Source organism: Pseudochaenichthys georgianus, unplaced genomic scaffold (assembly GCF_902827115.2).
Source record: "Pseudochaenichthys georgianus unplaced genomic scaffold, fPseGeo1.2 scaffold_1148_arrow_ctg1, whole genome shotgun sequence".
Classification (NCBI taxonomy): domain Eukaryota; kingdom Metazoa; phylum Chordata; class Actinopteri; order Perciformes; family Channichthyidae; genus Pseudochaenichthys; species Pseudochaenichthys georgianus.
Window position 1 is genome coordinate 1 of NW_027262094.1, and position 20,075 is coordinate 20,075.

Here is a 20,075-nt window from a genome sequence, read left to right on the forward strand (position 1 = left end):
GGCACAATGGCTCGTTTTGCAGCAGCAGCAGGGTCACTGCACTACAGACGTAAACAGAACATTACGTGACTGTGCGTGCGCGTTCCCGCCGCCCGGACGGAGACGCGAGTGACGCAGCGTGACGTCACTTACCAGACGCGACACATGCTCCACCGGATTTGAGGGCCCCTGGACTTTGTTGTATGTAGAATGTATGATATTGAATAAAATAAATAAAATAAATAAAATAAATAAAATAAATAAAATAAATAAAATAAATAAAATAAATAAAATAAAAAATAAATAAATCACATGTTCCGCCTTCCAGTCCAGCAGGGGGCGGTAATATGCTCTTTTCATTGGTCCCCAACAGCCAATAAACGTCAGAGAAGAAGAAGTTGTAGTTCCCCCATTTGGCCACTAAACGGAAATCTGCTTCACCGTTGGCGCACTTCCTTCCTGGAGGTTTTAGAGGAGTAGCAGCGGCTGTTTCCGGTTACACGAGAGAGAGTTACACGGTAAGAATCTGAGAAAACTGTTTAAAAAGAACCGTAAAAAAGAACCGGGGAGCTACGGTTCTCCTGAGTCCGGGGGGAGAGGCTGTGGAGACGGACTGACATGGAGGCAGAGTGCCGGGAGATCGATGAGACCGGTAGCTGGAGCGCCGTTTATCAGGTGAGTCTCTGCGCGGAGAAGAGGCACTTTCTGCGGGGCGAAGAGGGGGAAACAGCCCGGTAGAGAGACTACTTATCCGGGGAGAAGATGGGGAAACAGCCCGGTAGAGAGGCTACTTATCCGGGGAGAAGGGGGGGAAACAGCCCGGTAGAGAGACTACTTATCCGGGGAGAAGAGGGGGAAACAGGCCGGTAGAGAGGCTCCTTCTGCGGGGAGAAGAGGCACTTTCTCCGGGGAGAAGAGGGGGAAACAGCCCGGTAGAGAGACTACTTATCCGGGGAGAAGAGGGGGAAACAGGCCGGTAGAGAGGCTCCTTCTGCGGGGAGAAGAGGCACTTTCTCCGGGGAGAAGAGGGGGAAACAGCCCGGTAGAGAGACTACTTATCCGGGGAGAAGAGGGGGAAACAGCCCGGTAGAGAGACTACTTATGCGGGGAGAAGAGGGGGAAACAGCCCGGTAGAGAGACTACTTATGCGGGGAGAAGAGGGGGAAACAGCCCGGTAGAGAGACTACTTATGCGGGGAGAAGAGGGGGAAACAGCCCGGTAGAGAGACTACTTATGCGGGGAGAAGAGGGGGAAACAGCCCGGTAGAGAGACTACTTATGCGGGGAGAAGAGGGGGAAACAGGCTGAGGCTGCTGGGTGTATTTATGCTCAAAAAGTCTGCATTACATTTTTTATTATAATAAAAGTATTTAATTCATTGTATCTGATGTAGTGATATATTTTTTAAACATGGAATATAGTTAGTGTTGGAAGAGTTTAAGCTTTAGTGTAAGCAGTAGTAACAATGGAATGATTGTATGTAAATAAATATATCATTACTCCTTTCAGTAAGTATTTGTATTATTAAAGTCCAGCATTCAAAATGTTACTTAAAATTATTACTATTGTCGTTTTATTAAATATAATAATACTAGGATGGATGTATATGTTTTTAAGTATTTATTGCACTGTTGCTTCGGCTCCTTGTAACAATCTGCTTTTATTAGTATTAATGCTTTAAGTGAAATTAATACACGCCCTAAAATATACTTAACACTCAGTACTCATCGTGCAGTTTTCTTATTACAGTAACGTATATATTATATCACTGGATTATATGTCAATATTAAAAAATACATTTAACATGTGAAATGTGTGATAATGCAACTTTTTACCTGAGTGAAAGTGCAGTATTTAAAATCTTAGTTTAAATGATCTTTGTTACTCTGTTATTAAATATTATAAAATGCATTATTGTGTATAAATGTGTATTCAAACACGGCCTCGGATGAACCGATTTTACAAAATCTCTTACTAAAAATATCCCGTAATGCCAGCTCAGCGTGACTCAGCGACACTATGTTCACAGTTTATTCAAAGCAGTTGACACACACACACACACACACACACACACACACACACACACACACACACACACACACACACACACACACACGCTCATGTTAATGTGTTCTTCATCGTGTCTCAGGAGATCCGACAGCAGTCGTGTGAGCTGCCGTGTAAAGTTGCCAAACTGCCTGAAAACAAGAACAGGAACCGTTACCGAGACGTCAGCCCGTGTGAGTTCCAGCCTCTCAGTGTGTGAGCCTCCAGCAGCTGAGTGTGTGAGCCTCCAGCAGCTAAGTGTGTGAGCGTCCAGCAGCTGAGTGTGTGAGCCTCCAGCAGCTAAGTGTGTGAGCGTCCAGCAGCTGAGTGTGTGAGCCTCCAGCAGCTGAGTGTGTGAGCCTCCAGCAGCTGAGTGTGTGAGCGTCCAGCAGCTGAGTGTGTGAGCCTCCAGCAGCTGAGTGTGTGAGCCTCCAGCAGCTGAGTGTGTGAGCGTCCAGCAGCTGAGTGTGTGAGCCTCCAGCAGCTGAGTGTGTGAGCCTCCAGCAGCTGAGTGTGTGAGCCTCCAGCAGCTGAGTGTGTGTGAGCCTCCAGCAGCTGAGTGTGTGAGCCTCCAGCAGCTGAGTGTGTGAGCCTCCAGCAGCTGAGTGTGTGAGCCTCCAGCAGCTGACCTCTGGCTTCCTCTCCTCAATATGCAAATATCTTCTGTGTGTGTCGTGGAGTGTGAAGCTCATCAGGCTGCAGACCGTTGACTTGCACTGACACGATGCAGCTCGTCTCCATGTCTAAAAAGCAAACTCCTGTTTATGAGAAGACTCTTTAATGTTGTCTATTTTAATGTCTCTTCCTCTTCCTCCTCCTACTCTTCCTCCTCCTCCTCTTCCTCAGTTGACCACAGTAGAATATGTCTACAGTTTGGTACCAACAACTACATCAATGCCAGCCTGATCCCAGTGGAGGAGGCGCAGAGGAACTACATCCTCACTCAGGTAAACAAGGATTTAGTGTCAACACGTGTCCCCTCTTCTTCATGTCTCTTCTACATCAACATGTGTCCCCTCTTCTTCATGTCTCTTCTACATCAACATGTGTCCCCTCTTCTCCATGTCTCTTCTACATCAACACGTGTCCCCTCTTCTTCATGTGTCTTCTACATCAACATGTGTCCCCTCTTCTCCATGTCTCTTCTACATCAACATGTGTCCCCTCTTCTCCATGTCTCTTCTACATCAACATGTGTCCCCTCTTCTTCATGTCTCTTCTACATCAACATGTGTCCCCTCTTCTCCATGTCTCTTCTACATCAACATGTGTCCCCTCTTCTTCATGTCTCTTCTACATCAACATGTGTCCCCTCTTCACGTCTCTTCTACATCAACATGTGTCCCCTCTTCTTCATGTCTCTTCTACATCAACAAGTGTCCCCTCTTCTTCATGTCTCTTCTACATCAACATGTGTCCCCTCTTCTCCATGTCTCTTCTACATCAACATGTGTCCCCTCTTCTTCACGTCTCTTCTACATCAACATGTGTCCCCTCTTCTTCATGTCTCTTCTACATCAACAAGTGTCCCCTCTTCTTCATGTCTCTTCTACATCAACATGTGTCCCCTCTTCTTCATGTCTCTTCTACATCAACATGTGTCCCCTCTTCTCCATGTCTCTTCTACATCAACATGTGTCCCCTCTTCTTCATGTCTCTTCTACATCAACATGTGTCCCCTCTTCTTCATGTCTCTTCTACATCAACAAGTGTCCCCTCTTCTTCATGTCTCTTCTACATCAACATGTGTCCCCTCTTCTTCATGTCTCTTCTACATCAACATGTGTCCCCTCTTCTTCACGTCTCTTCTACATCAACATGTGTCCCCTCTTCTTCATGTCTCTTCTACATCAACATGTGTCCCCTCTTCTCCATGTCTCTTCTACATCAACATGTGTCCCCTCTTCTTCATGTCTCTTCTACATCAACATGTGTCCCCTCTTCTTCACGTCTCTTCTACATCAACATGTGTCCCCTCTTCTCCATGTCTCTTCTACATCAACATGTGTCCCCTCTTCTTCACGTCTCTTCTACATCAACATGTGTCCCCTCTTCTTCACGTCTCTTCTACATCAACATGTGTCCCCTCTTCTTCATGTCTCTTCTACATCAACATGTGTCCCCTCTTCTTCATGTCTCTTCTACACCAACATGTGTCCCCTCTTCTTCATGTCTCTTCTACATCAACATGTGTCCCCTCTTCTCCATGTCTCTTCAACATCAACATGTGTCCCCTCTTCTTCATGTCTCTTCTACATCAACATGTGTCCCCTCTTCCTCATGTCTCTTCTACATCAACATGTGTCCCCTCTTCTTCATGTCTCTTCTACATCAACATGTGTCCCCTCTTCTTCATGTCTCTTCTACATCAACACGTGTCCCCTCTTCTTCATGTCTCTTCTACATCAACAAGTGTCCCCTCTTCTTCATGTCTCTTCTACATCAACAAGTGTCCCCTCTTCTCCATGTCTCTTCTACATCAACATGTGTCCCCTCTTCTTCATGTCTCTTCTACATCAACATGTGTCCCCTCTTCTTCACGTCTCTTCTACATCAACATGTGTCCCCTCTTCTTCATGTCTCTTCTACATCAACATGTGTCCCCTCTTCTTCATGTCTCTTCTACATCAACACGTGTCCCCTCTTCTTCATGTCTCTTCTACGTCAACATGTTTCAGCCAATCAGCGGCAGGCTCTGGATATATCTGAGATATACTGATGAAGAGGAGGATAATAGGAGACCTTTAAAATCTGTGCACAGGTTTCATTTAATTATTATTGTTTTCCACGTTTGAAATAAATCACATCAGTTTCATGCAGGAACTATTTTCTCCGTCTCGAATCACCGCACAGAGGAAGTGTGGATGCACGCTTCCTCTGTGCGGTGAGACGAGACAGAGTCGTTTGGCTCCATAGAATAACAGCATGCGAGTTGTGAATGGAGCATTAGCACTATTGTAAATATACAAACGGGAGGACATGCGTCTTACCGTACTCCTGTCTGCAGAGATTTCTACCTCCTTTAGTCCTTAATATTCAGCTCAGGTTGTTGCTCATATGCAGATTACAGATTACATGAATAGGTATATGTCTGGGAGTGTCGCTGTGTTTCCTGGAGCCACTTTTAAACACATGTTTGACACGTTGTCTTTAATTCGATCAGTTTTGCTCGGCGTTGTGACGACTGCTTGGTCCAAATAAAAACAAAAATAATTCCCTCACCTTCAGCAGAGAAAAGGTTCCTTTACAAAGGGATACACCAGCTTAGATCAGCTTTCTTTCTATATATATTGAGTGCGTCTCCACACAAGAAGCCCTCAGTCTCTCAAAGACTGAGGCACCCTGGGAATTGTAGTCTTTTGCACTCCATGGACTACAGAGGTTGCAGCGAGAACAGAAATCTGCCGTTCTGAGTTTCATTTTGTCTGGAGAGTGTTCAGTGGACGTGAATGAAACGCTCGTTTAATCGAGAATGAAACTCTCGTTTAATCGAGGACGAAACGCTCGTTTAATCGAGAACGAAACGCTCGTTTAATCGAGAATGAAACACTTGTTTAATCGAGAATGAAACGCTCGTTTAATCGAGAACGAAACTCTCGTTTAATCGAGAATGAAACGCTCGTTTAATCGAGAATGAAACGCTCGTTTAATCGAGAACGAAACTCTCGTTTAATCGAGGACGAAACGCTCGTTTAATCGAGAACGAAACGCTCGTTTAATCGAGAATGAAACGCTCGTTTAATCGAGAACGAAACGCTCGTTTAATCGAGAACGAAACGCTCGTTTAATCGAGAGCGAAACGCTCGTTTAATCGAGAGCGAAACGCTCGTTTAATCGAGGGCGAAACGCTCGTTTAATCGAGGGCGAAACGATCGTTTAATCGAGAGCGAAACGCTCGTTTAATCGAGGGCGAAACGATCGTTTAATCGAGGACGAAACGCTCGTATAATCGAGGACGAAACGCTCGTTTAATCGAGAGCGAAACGCTCGTTTAATCGAGAGCGAAACGCTCGTTTAATCGAGAGCGAAACGCTCGTTTAATCGAGAGCGAAACGCTCGTTTAATCGAGAGCGAAACGCTCGTTTAATCGAGAGCGAAACGCTCGTTTAATCGAGAGCGAAACGCTCGTTTAATCGAGAAGGAAACGCTCGTTTAATCGAGAGCGAAACGCTCGTTTAATCGAGAAGGAAACGCTCGTTTAATCGAGAAGGAACGCTCGTTTAATCGAGAATGGAACGCTCGTTTAATCGAGAGCGAAACGCTCGTTTAATCGAGAAGGAAACGCTCGTTTAATCGAGAATGGAACGCTCGTTTAATCGAGAATGGAACGCTCGTTTAATCGAGAGTGGAACGCTTATTTATATAATTTTTCTGAGAATATATATTTTTTAATCGTTAGCTACTCTTTAATATTACTGTTTTCTACCTGCTATGTGACTTTAGCTGTTTCCACTGGCTGTGTTTCAGGGACCTCTTCCCGACATCTTTATCAAGTTTTACTGAGAATTAACCACTTTTTTAATCGAGAATAAAACTTATTTTTCATCGAGTTTTAAACCATTTTTTATTGAGTTTTTCTGAGAATTAAATCTTATTTCTATCGTTATCTACTCTTTATTATTGCTGCTTTCTACCTGCTATGTCACTTCCTCTCATTCCCTGCCTGTGTTTCAGGGACCTCTCCCCAACACCTGTCTTTATCAAGTTTTACTGAGAATAAACCACCACATTGTTATTCTACTGTGCAATAATCCTAATCATTATAATATCTCAAAACCTAAATATGTTCACAAAATGTCTTTATTTGTATTTGATTTTTCTCTATATTTAAGACGTTAGCTGCGCTTTGTTTCTGCTGCCTTTGTCTACCTGCTACGTGACTCTCTCTCCGTTCCCCCGGCTGCGCTTCAGGGCCCTCTCCCCAACACCTGTGGGAGCTTCTGGGAGATGGTGTGGGAGCAGAGGAGTCGAGGCGTGGTGATGCTCAACAGAGTCGTGGAGAAAGGATCCGTGAGTTTCTCTTTGATTGGTTTCGAACGTGTAAAAACAATAATACAAAAAATAATAATGAAACGAAACAAGAGAATTGTGAAGCTGGTCAGACTAGGGTTAGGGTCAAAGGAGTCGTACTAAGTGTGAGAACAGATAACGAAGAACGAGAGAAACAAGTGGAACTCAGACTGTCCATCAGTTTTAGAAGTCCCTGTTAAAGCCCGTTTTTGTTTTGGGAATAGGTCGATTAATATTGTCATCTAGCTGCAACCTCTGTAGTCCATAGGATATAGAAAACTACAAATCCCAGCCACTGTTAAAGGTGCACGTCCTGCATTCAAAGGTGGTCACTAAAGCTCCTTTAAACCTCCTCACAGAGCAGATTGGATTTATTAACGTGTAAATCAATAATACAAATAATGAAATGAAACATGAGAGTTATGACACTGTACAAAGTTAAGCAGCATCAAATTGATAAACTACAATTATTGGCTTATTGGATATATAAACAAATGATGAACTACACATCTGAAAAGGGGAGGGAAGAAGTTCACACCCCTTCTGCCAAAAACGTGTTCTCCCCACTGTGTTTCAGGGTCAGTGAACTCACCACGTCTCCTCCCGTGTGTTTCAGATTAAATGTGCTCAGTACTGGCCTCAGAGAGAGGAGGGAGATGCCGTGTTCGAAGACACCAACTTCAAACTCACCTTCGTCTCCGAGGACGTGAAGTCTTATTACACCGTGAGGCAGCTGGAGCTGGAGAACCTCTCGGTGAGTCGGAGGCTTTCTGTCTGATATCTCAGGATTCCCCAATTTGGGATCAATAAAGTACGATACGCAGAGGTGTTGAAGTACACACATCCTTTACTCAAGTAGAAGTACAGATACTTGTGTTTAAAAGTACTCTGGTGAAAGTAGAAGTACTGACTAAACTTCTTTACTCAAGTAAAAGTAAAGAGGCTTTGAAGTGTACTTCAGTAAAAAGTACCCATAGCTAGCAGCTGCTTTAAAGAGTACCTGACCTCCCTTTATATTAATAAAACAATAATGTCATTGTTAGCTAATGAATGTTTCCATGGTGACCAACGGCAACATGACAACGTTTCCATTGGTCCCTCTTCTTTAGAGAAGACCAGGAAGTGATGGATACACGGATCGTGTTCAAATCAATAGGCACGCAGTGACTCTAAAGAATAATGACCACGCACCAGACACACATTCAGACTAAAGGAACCAGCTGTTTGGAACATGAGAGAAGTAGAAAGTACAGGTATTTGAGTTCAACATGTGAGAAGTAGAAAGTACAGGTATTTGAGTTCAACATGTAAGAAGTAGAAAGTACAGGTATTTGAGTTCAACATGTGAGAAGTAGAAAGTACAGGTATTTGTGTTCAACATGTAAGAAGTAGAAAGTACAGGTATTTGTGTTCAACATGTAAGAAGTAGAAAGTACAGGTATTTGGGTTCAACATGTAAGAAGTAGAAAGTACAGGTATTTGTGTTCAACATGTAAGAAGTAGAAAGTACAGGTATTTGTGTTCAACATGTAAGAAGTAGAAAGTACAGGTATTTGGGTTCAACATGTAAGAAGTAGAAAGTACAGGTATTTGAGTTCAACATGTAAGAAGTAGAAAGTACAGGTATTTGAGTTCAACATGTAAGAAGTAGAAAGTACAGGTATTTGAGTTCAAAATGTAAGAAGTAGAAAGTACAGGTATTAGTGTTCAACATGTAAGAAGTAGAAAGTACAGGTATTTGAGTTCAACATGTAGGAAGTAGAAAGTACAGGTATTTGAGTTCAACATGTAAGAAGTAGAAAGTACAGGTATTTGAGTTCAACATGTAAGAAGTAGAAAGTACAGGTATTTGGGTTCAACATGTAAGAAGTAGAAAGTACAGGTATTTGAGTTCAAAATGTAAGAAGTAGAAAGTACAGGTATTTGTGTTCAACATGAAAGAAGCAGAAAGTACAGGTATTTGAGTTCAACATGTAAGAAGTAGAAAGTACAGGTATTTGAGTTCAACATGTAAGAAGTCAAAGTAAAAAGACGTCAGAAACATAAGTAGTGGAGTGAAGTACTGATACCAGAAAAATGTACTTAAGTACAGAAACAAAGTATTTGTACTCCAATACTTCTGTAGGTGTTGTTGCTCTGAGCCCAGGATTAGCTGAAAAGAGTCCAGGAAGCCTATTTACAAGTTAACAGCGTTTAATAAAACAATGATACAATGAAATTGCAAAATGGCGAACAGCTGTGCTCCCACTGCATGGGATCAGGATGAGAAAGAGACCGACTTCCTGCTTGGGTCACATATTTATCATCTGAAGTCTTCTCCCATTGGTTGGCATCGACGGGGGCAGGGAGGGGCCAGGTTCGGCCTCTTCGTCTGCACATAGGTGTGTCCATGTGATCTTCAGTCGCCCTCTAGTGGCGTATCCAAATAACATTATTTCCTAACATCACATGACCAGATAAACCATCAGAACACCTAACGGCATATTGACGTCCATCATGTCGACGTCCATCATGTCTACGTCCGTCATGTCGACGTCCGTCATGTCGACGTCCGTCATGTCGACGTCCATCATGTCTACGTCCATCATGTCGACGTCCATCATGTCTACGTCCAACATGTCTACGTCCATCATGTCTACGTCCATCATGTCGACGTCCATCATGTCTACGTCCATCATGTCTACGTCCATCATGTCGACGTCCAGCATATCGACCAGCATATTCACATCCGGCATATTAATATTTTAAGAAAAAGTCAGAATTTTCAGATGTTCGGAAAAAAGTTTGAATTTTTTGGTTTTCAGAGACAAATCCGAATTTTCATATTTGACATCAAGTATATTCACATCAAGTGTATTCACATCCAGCATGTTAATATACTGAATGTTCAGATTTTCGAAAAAAAAGTCAGAATTTTCAGATTTCCGAAAAACTCAGAACTTTTAGATTTTCGAAAAAAGTCAGAACTTTTAGATTTCCAAAAAAAAGTCAGAATTTCCAGATTTCCGAAAAAAAAGTCAGAATTTTCAGATTTCCGAAAAAGTCAGAACTTTTAGATTTCCGAAAAAGTCAGAATGTTAAGATTTCCGGAAAAAAAAAGTCAACATGTAAGAAGTAGAAAGTACAGGTATTAGTGTTCAACATGTAAGAAGTAGAAAGTACAGGTATTTGAGTTCAACATGTAAGAAGTAGAAAGTACAGGTATTTGTGTTCAACATGTAAAAAGACGTCAGAAACATAAGTAGTGGAGTGAAGTACTGATACCAGAAAAATGTACTTAAGTACAGAAACAAAGTATTTGTACTCCAATACTTCTGTAGGTGTTGTTGCTCTGAGCCCAGGATTAGCTGAAAAGAGTCCAGGAAGCCTATTTACAAGTTAACAGCGTTTAATAAAACAATGATACAATGAAATTGCAAAATGGCGAACAGCTGTGCTCCCACTGCATGGGATCAGGATGAGAAAGAGACCGACTTCCTGCTTGGGTCACATATTTATCATCTGAAGTCTTCTCCCATTGGTTGGCGTCGACGGGGGCAGGGATGGGCCAGGTTCGGCCTCTTCGTCTGCACATAGGTGTGTCCATGTGATCTTCAGTCGCCCTCTAGTGGCGTATCCAAATAACATTATTTCCTAACATCACATGACCAGATAAACCATCAGAACACCTAACAGCATATTGACGTCCATCATGTCTACGTCCATCATGTCTACGTCCATCATGTCGACGTCCATCATGTCGACGTCCATCATGTCTACGTCCGTCATGTCTACGTCCGTCATGTCGACGTCCGTCATGTCGACGTCCGTCATGTCGACGTCCGTCATGTCTACGTCCGTCATGTCTACGTCCGTCATGTCGACGTCCATCATGTCGACGTCCATCATGTCTACGTCCAACATGTCTACGTCCATCATGTCGACGTCCATCATGTCTACGTCCATCATGTCGACGTCCAGCATATCGACCAGCATATTCACATCCGGCATATTAATATTTTAAGAAAACGTCAGAATTTTCAGATGTTCGGAAAAAAGTTTGAATTTTTGGGTTTTCAGAGACAAATCCGAATTTTCAGATTTGACATCAAGTATATTCACATCAAGTGTATTCACATCCAGCATGTTAATATACTGAATTTTCAGATTTTCGAAAAAAAGTCAGAATTTTCAGATTTCTGAAAAAAAGTCAGAATGTTCAGATTTTCGAAAAAAAAGTCAGAATTTTTAGATTTCCGAAAAAGTCAGAATGTTAAGATTTCCGGAAAAAAAGTCAACATGTAAGAAGTAGAAAGTACAGGTATTAGTGTTCAACATGTAAGAAGTAGAAAGTACAGGTATTTGAGTTCAACATGTAAGAAGTAGAAAGTACAGGTATTTGTGTTCAACATGTAAAAAGACGTCAGAAACATAAGTAGTGGAGTGAAGTACTGATACCAGAAAAATGTACTTCAGTACAGAAACAAAGTATTTGTACTCCAATACTTCTGTAGGTGTTGTTGCTCTGAGCCCAGGATTAGCTGAAAAGAGTCCAGGAAGCCTATTTACAAGTTAACAGCGTTTAATAAAACAATGATACAATGAAATTGCAAAATGGCAAACAGCTGTGCTCCCACTGCATGGGATCAGGATGAGAAAGAGACCGACTTCCTGCTTGGGTCACATATTTATCATCTGAAGTCTTCTCCCATTGGTTGGCGTCGACGGGGGCAGGGAGGGGCCAGGTTCGGCCTCTTCGTCTGCACATAGGTGTGTCCATGTGATCTTCAGTCGCCCTCTAGTGGCGTATCCAAATAACATTATTTCCTAACATCACATGACCAGATAAACCATCAGAACACCTAACAGCATATTGACGTCCATCATGTCTACGTCCATCATGTCTACGTCCATCATGTCGACGTCCATCATGTCGACGTCCATCATGTCGACGTCCATCATGTCGACGTCCAGCATATCGACCAGCATATTCACATCCGGCATATTAATATTTTAAGAAAAAGTCAGAATTTTCAGATGTTCGGAAAAAAGTCTGAATTTTTTGGTTTTCAGAGACAAATCCGAATTTTCAGATTTGACATCAAGTATATTCACATCAAGTGTATTCACATCCAGCATGTTAATATACTGAATTTTCAGATTTTCGAAAAAAAGTCATAATTTTCAGATTTTCGAAAAAAGTCAGAATTTTCAGATTTTCGAAAAAAGTCAGAATTTTCAGATTTTCGAAAAAAAGTCAGAATTGTTCAGATTGAATGGTCAGATGAACTCTGAAATGTGACTTGCAACACAGCAGCTCCATGTGTAACATCAACATGGACAGATATCAATATCAGAGGCGAGTGAGATTCTCCACTAACAATTAATTATCAGTTTTACTCACAGTTGTGATGGAGAGTTTTTGACCACTACTCACCTCTCAAACCTTTCATCCTGGAGTCCTTCTCTCTTCTTCCGAGTTGTAATCTTCCTCCCCCCCCCCCCCCCCCCCCCACAGACTGCAGAGACTCGAGAGATCCTCCACTTCCACTACACCACCTGGCCAGACTTCGGGGTCCCTGAGTCCCCCGCCTCCTTCCTGAACTTCCTGTTTAAGGTGCGAGAGTCGGGCTGTTTGACCTCTGAGGGTCCGGTGGTCGTTCACTGCAGCGCCGGCATCGGACGCTCTGGGACCTTCTGCCTGGTGGACAGCTGCCTCCTGCTGGTGAGAGCACTACATTACCTTACGTTACATTACATTACCTTACGTCACATTACCTTACGTTACGTTACCTTACCTTACGTCACATTACCTTACGTTACCTTACGTTACGTTACCTTACCTCACATTACCTTACATTACCTTACCTTACGTTACGTTACATTACCTTCAGCTACATTACCTTACGTTACATTACGTTACGTTACATTACCTTACCTTATGCTACCTCACATTACCTTACATTACCTTACCTTACGTTACGTTACATTACCTTCAGCTACATTACCTTACGTTACATTACGTTACGTTACATTACCTTACATTACATTACCTTATGCTACCTTACATTACCTTACATTACCTTACCTTACGTTACATTACCTTACCTTACCTTACCTTACGTTACCTTACCTTACCTTACTTTACCTTACCTTACTTTACCTTACCTTACCTTACTTTACCTTACCTTACTTTACCTTACCTTACTTTACCTTCCCTTACCTTACCTTACATTCTGCCTGGTGGACAGCTGCCTCCTGCTGGTGAGAGCATTACCTTGCATTACATTACCTTACATTCTTAATGTTTCTTTGTTTTTGGCTTCTTAACATGTAACAAACTATGAATGTGTCATACCCACTTAACGGGAAGAAACTCAGCTTTCAGACAATATTAACCATTTTTAGCTAAACGAAACACAAGGCTTATAACAAGCTTCTGAATTAGCCCTGATGCTAACGCACTTAGCACAGAACTCACGGTAGAAATACTTTATTAGTTATCGGATCTGCACAAACAAGATATCAGATTCAAGCTGAGATTCCACAGATTCTAGAGGTATCGTCGCTGAGCGACCAAAACTCGTGGCAGCGAAGACGAAACCAGACAACACACAACTTCACTTTACGGGGCCAAAACGGCAAATATGTCTTACCTTTTGCTGTTTGGGATCAAAGGGTCGTCGATGTAACCAGATGAGTGATTACGGCGCCCGGTATCATTTTACACACATGTGTATCATACAGATGCAGGGCTTACACACGCCTGTTATCTAACCGACAGGTCCGCACGCACTCTCCAGCCGAAACTCTCGTCTTATTCATTTAAGCATTTTCGTATTAGTTTATGCAGCCAACCCCCCAAATGCATAACCAGCCGCTTAATGCGCAGTGAAGATTCGGTAATGAATATAAAATAAGCATTTATTCACAAACTAAATCAGGAGACCTTTAAAGTTTTACGTCCGATTTGCTCCTTTTTTCCTCGCTGTACACAGCTCCAGTTTGGGCATCGGCCTGTCATCAGATTTAATTTGTTGTTGCTGCTGTAGCCGAAGTTTAGTACAATAATTTTTGGATGAAATACTCCAACTTGCTTCAGTTGCTTGCTACTTTCTAACGGCGGTGATGACAGTTACAGTACGAACTGAAGTTGATGTGATTTGATTGGATTGTGAGTCAAGGGAAGCCAGCCGCCTCCGGCTTCCCTTGCCATGGCCCTGACCAATCACAGGTTGGCAGGGGCATGACGTGGCCCTCATCTGATTGGTCAAATTGTTTTACTATGTTCAATCTGAATTCACTTTAACATAAAAACATATATATTGATTTTGACTTTTCTACATCCAACTCACAGGTTTATCCTTGCTTTGAGAAAAAAGATTATTAATTTTCCCCTTTTAGAAGATATGGTCTTTTGTTCTGGGAATGTCATTTTCGAGCCTGAGACCTGGAAAACAGGTTAAGTGCAAAATATAGAATAACACTTAAACCCTGATTATTATTAAAAGTAGCTAAGTGTAAACAGTTTGAGAGCTCTTATATTTAAAAGCTTAAATGTGATTTAATTGACCCGATTGTTTGTTTTATATTTTAAAGGCAAGTTTATTTATACAGTACTTTTCAACACAAGGCAACTCAAAGTGATTTGCAAAGATGAGACATTAAGAGCAAAGATAATGAAACATGAATAAAAGTTACAGCGCAGATGTGAATAGTACAATTAAAAGCAAAAATAAAAGTCTTCAGCCTGGATTTAAAAGTAGTCAGTTCCAGATATTTGGAAATATCCCTCACCAGATTCTCTCATTCGCCTTCCTGTGAAATCATAGTTATTTTGACACTTTTCTAACCTTTTTATATTCCTTTCATCCAAGTTGCATCCCCAGTCACAGCGTAACTGATGTAATTTACCCGACTGTTTGTTTCATAGTAAAGTTTAAACGTGGCTGTAATCTCCCCTCTTCCCCCCAGATGTCGGCCCGTAAGGACCCGTCCTCTGTGAGGATCCGGGAGGTTCTGCTGGAGATGAGGCGGTACCGGATGGGTTTGATCCAGACGGCTGATCAGCTCCGGTTCTCCTACCTCGCCGTCATCGAGGGTGCCAAATACATCGGGGGGGACACCAGTCTGCAGGTAACCCCCCCCCCCCCCCCCCCCATTACAGGATAGGTCACAGATTGAGGCCATTTCTCAATCTCGAGGACACTGGCTTCCAAGCCAATATTTCAAGGATGCTACGTCTGCCAAGCAAGCGTCCTCGAGATTGAGAAACGGCCTCAGTCACTACCTACCCGAGCTTTAGTATATTCAGTTTGGATAACGAGTTGTTTTGATTTGATGCTGAAACGTTTGAGCTTCTAACTTTAGTACGGTTTGAATGCAGGGCTTGTGCTTTAACAGAGGATGGGAATTGTAGTTTTTTTATATCCTATGGACTACAGAGGTTGATAGTATTATTTGACCTTTTCCCAAAACAGAAACGGGCTTTAACAGGGAGTTTTCAAACTGATGTTTAACCTGCAGTACGACTCATTTGACTTCGTCCACGTCTAACAGTCTCTCTGATGTTCCCATGAAATGAACAAGTTGAGCAGCACGTGTGTTTAGTGGCGAGAGCAGTAATACATACATGTTATTTGTGTCATGTAGTTTCGTGCATTACATCTTAGTCACATTTCACTCTCTTCCATTCAGGTCTAAGCAGGTTTAGCACCATAAGACATGTTGTTTGATTACCGTTTGTGTATTTCTGCAGGAGTCGTGGAAGGAGCTTTCTAAGGAGGAAGAAGAGCCTCCAGAGTTCACCCCCCCTCCTCCGCCCCCCCCCAGAGACCCTCCCGTCGACCGGGTGGAGTCGAGCTTCTTCCCCGAACACCAAGAGCTCCTCCAGAAGGCGCAGACACGCAGCCTGGGGTAAACGTTCATATATATATATCCTTTATTCAACCAGGTAATTTTGCAAATCAAGAAAAAAAATGTTGTCTTAAAACTGTGAAGTAACGCTCACAGTTTCACTCACACGCTCGGAGCTATCTCTGGTCTCGCGCAACACGTCACCAGAATGAGGCGAAGTATTCAAGGAGGTGGAAATCACTACAGTCTGGGCGTGTCGATACACACAAGGGGTCAGGGTTTCCCACACATAGACTATACTTGGGCGGGCCGCCCAGGTATATTAACGGCCGCCCAAGTATATTTCGCGACCCATTTAGGTTTTTTTATTTTGTATAATGTTTTTTTTAATAATTTTTTTTTATTCGTCCGTGACCACGACGCCATCTGCGATCGATTAACTTGTGGACAATGATCCCTCGCTCCCTTGCACTGATCTCGCCTCCTTCTGGCCTGTTCAGTGGCCTGCCTCACACAGGGTGACTGGCTGTCCACATGATGTGGCCTGCCGACATGGCCACTGTCATACAGATCACAAATCAAAGCCCTTGATTGGTCTCTGTGTGTCATTCAAGCTCGGGATAAGCTCAGCTCAGATGAGGGAAAGGACTCTCTGAGTGTTTAGATGGTTAACTTAGTCTAAGTTCTCAGTGGGTCTCAAACGGTGTGGTCACCAGTTATGTAAACACATATTAAGGTGAAAAAAGGCAAGATACACTTTTAAAACTTGTTGAGAGAAAACTAGTCTTTGCTGCTGCCTCAAAGAGGAGCAGGAGGGAGAGGAGGGAGACAGGAGAGGCTGATTCAGGAGCACAGACACACTCACAACTATAAATGAATAAAATTAATAAACAAGTTTCAGTGTTTTTTTCATATTGGAAATGGTATGTTATTGGTTATGGCCATGATTTTATGATTATTGAAATGTATACAGTTCTGTTTAATATAGGTGTTTCCATAGATCTAGTCTCTTTATTTTATTTAACTCCAAAATAAAAAATAAAATCTTACGGGGGCATGCCCCTGGACCCCCATAGAGGATTTGAGGTCGACCCCCACTAAAAATCACATGGATAGGTTCCTAAATACATTTATAAATACATTTATTTTTTTAAATAGTAACCCATTTCCATATGTTCGTGTGTGGGTAGTAGATTTAAACTATAGGGCTATCATTATGGGCCCTGCCTGTACTTTGCGCAAAATGATTATACAGGAATGAAAAGTCAATAAATAAACATGTTGTGAACACTTTTTTAGTTTTTAGTTTTTCGGGCACCGCCCAATCCCCCCCCCCCCTCCACTACTATTTAAATCATTAGGTGTAAAAGTTGAATCTCGATGTATTTCACCTCCCGGCGTGATGACCGAACGTGGAACACTTTCTGAACCAACAGTCGCTCCACGTTGGCTTCAAGTTTCTCTGATTGACTCTTGTAGGAATGAACTGTCTTTATACCTCCGTGTGTCCGTTTAATAAAACCTGACCTCCTCCCCCTCTTCCTCCTCCTCTTCCTCAGGTCCTCTCAGGAGCCGGAGCTGAGGAAGAGGAACCTGGCTGCTCCTCTCCCTCCTCTTCCCCCTGCTGACGTCCTGATGGAGGATCCTCCGTCTCCTGCTCCTCCAAAACCCCCTCGACAGCAACAGCATCTGGACGAGGAGAAGATGGAGAAGGAGAAGCTGGAGGAGGAGAAGCTGGAGGAGGAGAAGCTGGAGGAGGAGAAGCTGGAGGAGGAGAAGCTGGAAGAGGAGAAGCTGGAGGAGGAGAAGAAGCGGGAGAGTTTTGAGGGGCCCCTGGAGGAGTTGGACCCCCTTAAAGACCCCCAAAGTCCTGGGTCTTGGCCCCTCCTCACCAACGTGTGCCTGGTCTCATTTCTGGCAGTCGGAGCGTACGTCTGCTACAGAGCCTGCTTCCACTGAGGAGATCAAACCTACATTTGGGGGAAGAATACAATTTATTTCAACGTTTTTCATCGTGAAATCTGGAAAAAACAAATTATTTGAACGTCTTTGATTCTGAAATCTGGAAAAACTTTGAAAATATAATTTATTTCAACGTTTTTGATCGTTGATTTAAAAATACAATGACATTTCAAACTAAGAACAAGTATTTTGAAAAGTGTTATCAAGCATTTTAATAATCTTTTTCTCGTTTATTTATGTCTTCATATTTCAGTCATTATTTTATTTTCCAGATTCAGAACTTTCTTTTCTCGGTTTTTTTACTTTCACGTCGTATTTTTTGCTTTCAGATTTTAGCCCTGATGTTGGGGGCGGGACTTACGCCATGAGTGACAGGTCTTATAGCGAGTCACGTTGCCTTCAGGGAACCATAAACCACAAAACTATCATGACTCCAATATCAGAATATAGATAAAAGAGAAATATAAAAAAACGTTTTATTGCTACGAACGAAATCCAAATAATATTCAACCAAAAAAAAAAACATTTTAATAATTATTTTTTCTTTGAATTATTGTATTTTTCGAAGCTCAGGATCAAAACTGTTGAGATTCAGCTCCATGCTCCCCCTGATCTCCTCCTTTCACCCAATGACTGAAACTTGTAGTTCTTCCATTTCATCGTGTGTGTGTGTGTGTGTGTGTGTGTCTGTGTCTGAAACTAGGCTCATTGCTTTGAAGTGTTTCACGGATAAACGTCCGTATGAAAGGTCCCGTTTAAAGAACAAGGTGAAACTAACAATAACCAAAGGCAGCGCCACAACAAACCCTTAAACACAATAAACCACTCCTATGTGGTTATTAGAGAAAGTGACCAATTGTGCACAAATAATTTAAACGCCAGAGCAGTCCGCGTTGTGGCTGCTACGCATGCGGAGGAGTTGATGAAGTACTCTTAAAAGCATTTTGCTACGTGTTTTTAAGTGTCTACTTCTTCCTGGTCCAGGTGGTTTCCTCCCCGTGTTCTACATCAACTGAAAGCAGCCGTTTCGCCCAATTTAAAATCCATTTCTAGCCAAAAAATAGTGCTTTGTAGGAATACCTACACTGCAACCGGGGGGGGGGGGGTCGCGGTCGCTAAGGCTGTTGAACCCCCTCTCCAGGCAGACGCAGGGGGAGGAACCGGATCAGATTTCGAAAACAGATCACCACAGTTTCTCTCATTTGTCCTTCAGGGCTTCCGTACTTTTAAAAAACAAGACGAGCTCACTTTCTCAGATTCCCGTGCTCGACATCTTGAGATCTTTAGTTGATAGCGTTGAACCTGAAGGCCGGAGCCGCGCTCGCTTTGATCGTTGATGTGTCGTAACATTGCCAAAGTCAGTTTCCAGCGTCTCGACCTGGAGATCCACTTCCTTGAGATATCCTTCAAACACGTCACCGTGGGCCGTTCCTACATCTTCATATTCCAATGATGGTGCTCTGAGGCTTTACCCTCACAGGTGATGCTTCATCAGAGAAGCCGGTTCCTTCGTCATGGTGATATGTTAGCTTCACATCACTCTACATGTTGCCTTATTCTCGACCCACTCTCTCCTGTGGTGTCAGAGCCAGTCGATGCAGGAACTCGCAGCAATATGCCGACGCGTCGCTCGCTGACAACCTTCTGATCAAACCAAAAACCCAACACCAGCACGAGGAGCTGCGGACGGCCTTTTGTACAATGTGTGTTTAAAGCCTGCTGCATTGTGGGTCGCCAGGTGCGTGCGTGCGTGCAGAGATTACCTGAGCTTCAGAATGTATTCCATTAAATATAAATATATATTTTGTTAAATCAGGTTTCTGTTTGCAGAGAGTCGGAGACGGCTGCGTCCGGTTCTCTGCCCTCGTACCGCGGAGCAGAAACATGTATTTTTTTATTTACATCTGTTGTTCTTCTTTTTAAATAAATACAAACAAACAGAGTGCTGTGTTCGTGTTCTGTTTCCGCAACGCTGAGAGAACAAAGACCTGTTTGTGCCACGAGAAAAACCTGTTTGACGCTCAGAGGACCTTTGTACTACAATTTAGAGGTACTTGTACTTTGAGTATTTCCATGTTATGCTACTGTGTACTTCTACTCCACTACAGTTCAGAGGTACATTGTGTACTTCTACTCCACTACAGTTCAGAGGTACATGGTGTACTTTTCCTCCACTACATGTATTTAATACCTTTAGTTACTTCTCAGATGTGGATGAATGATGTGAAATATAATCAAGTGTTG

General features: G+C 42.7%; 2 protein-coding genes across 2 annotated transcripts; both read left to right on the forward strand.

Moving 5' to 3' along the window:
• The first annotated feature begins 420 nt into the window (after positions 1–420).
• Positions 421–19,773, forward strand: ptpn1 (protein tyrosine phosphatase non-receptor type 1). Its single transcript, XM_034076953.2, has 9 exons — positions 421–654; positions 2,128–2,218; positions 2,871–2,971; positions 6,936–7,034; positions 7,651–7,788; positions 12,532–12,738; positions 14,988–15,149; positions 15,772–15,929; positions 17,429–19,773. Exons 1-9 carry the CDS (start codon positions 598–600, stop codon positions 17,826–17,828), a joined length of 1,413 nt encoding a protein of 470 aa, XP_033932844.1. The 5' UTR covers positions 421–597; the 3' UTR covers positions 17,829–19,773.
• On the forward strand, positions 10,730–12,434 carry LOC139433187 (keratin-associated protein 4-3; the record flags this gene model as incomplete). The annotated part of the gene is made up of 2 exons (XM_071202088.1): positions 10,730–11,020; positions 11,897–12,434. Coding segments are annotated over 2 exons (417 nt in total), but the record flags the coding sequence as incomplete, so codon positions are not given.
• Positions 19,774–20,075: the final 302 nt, after the last annotated feature.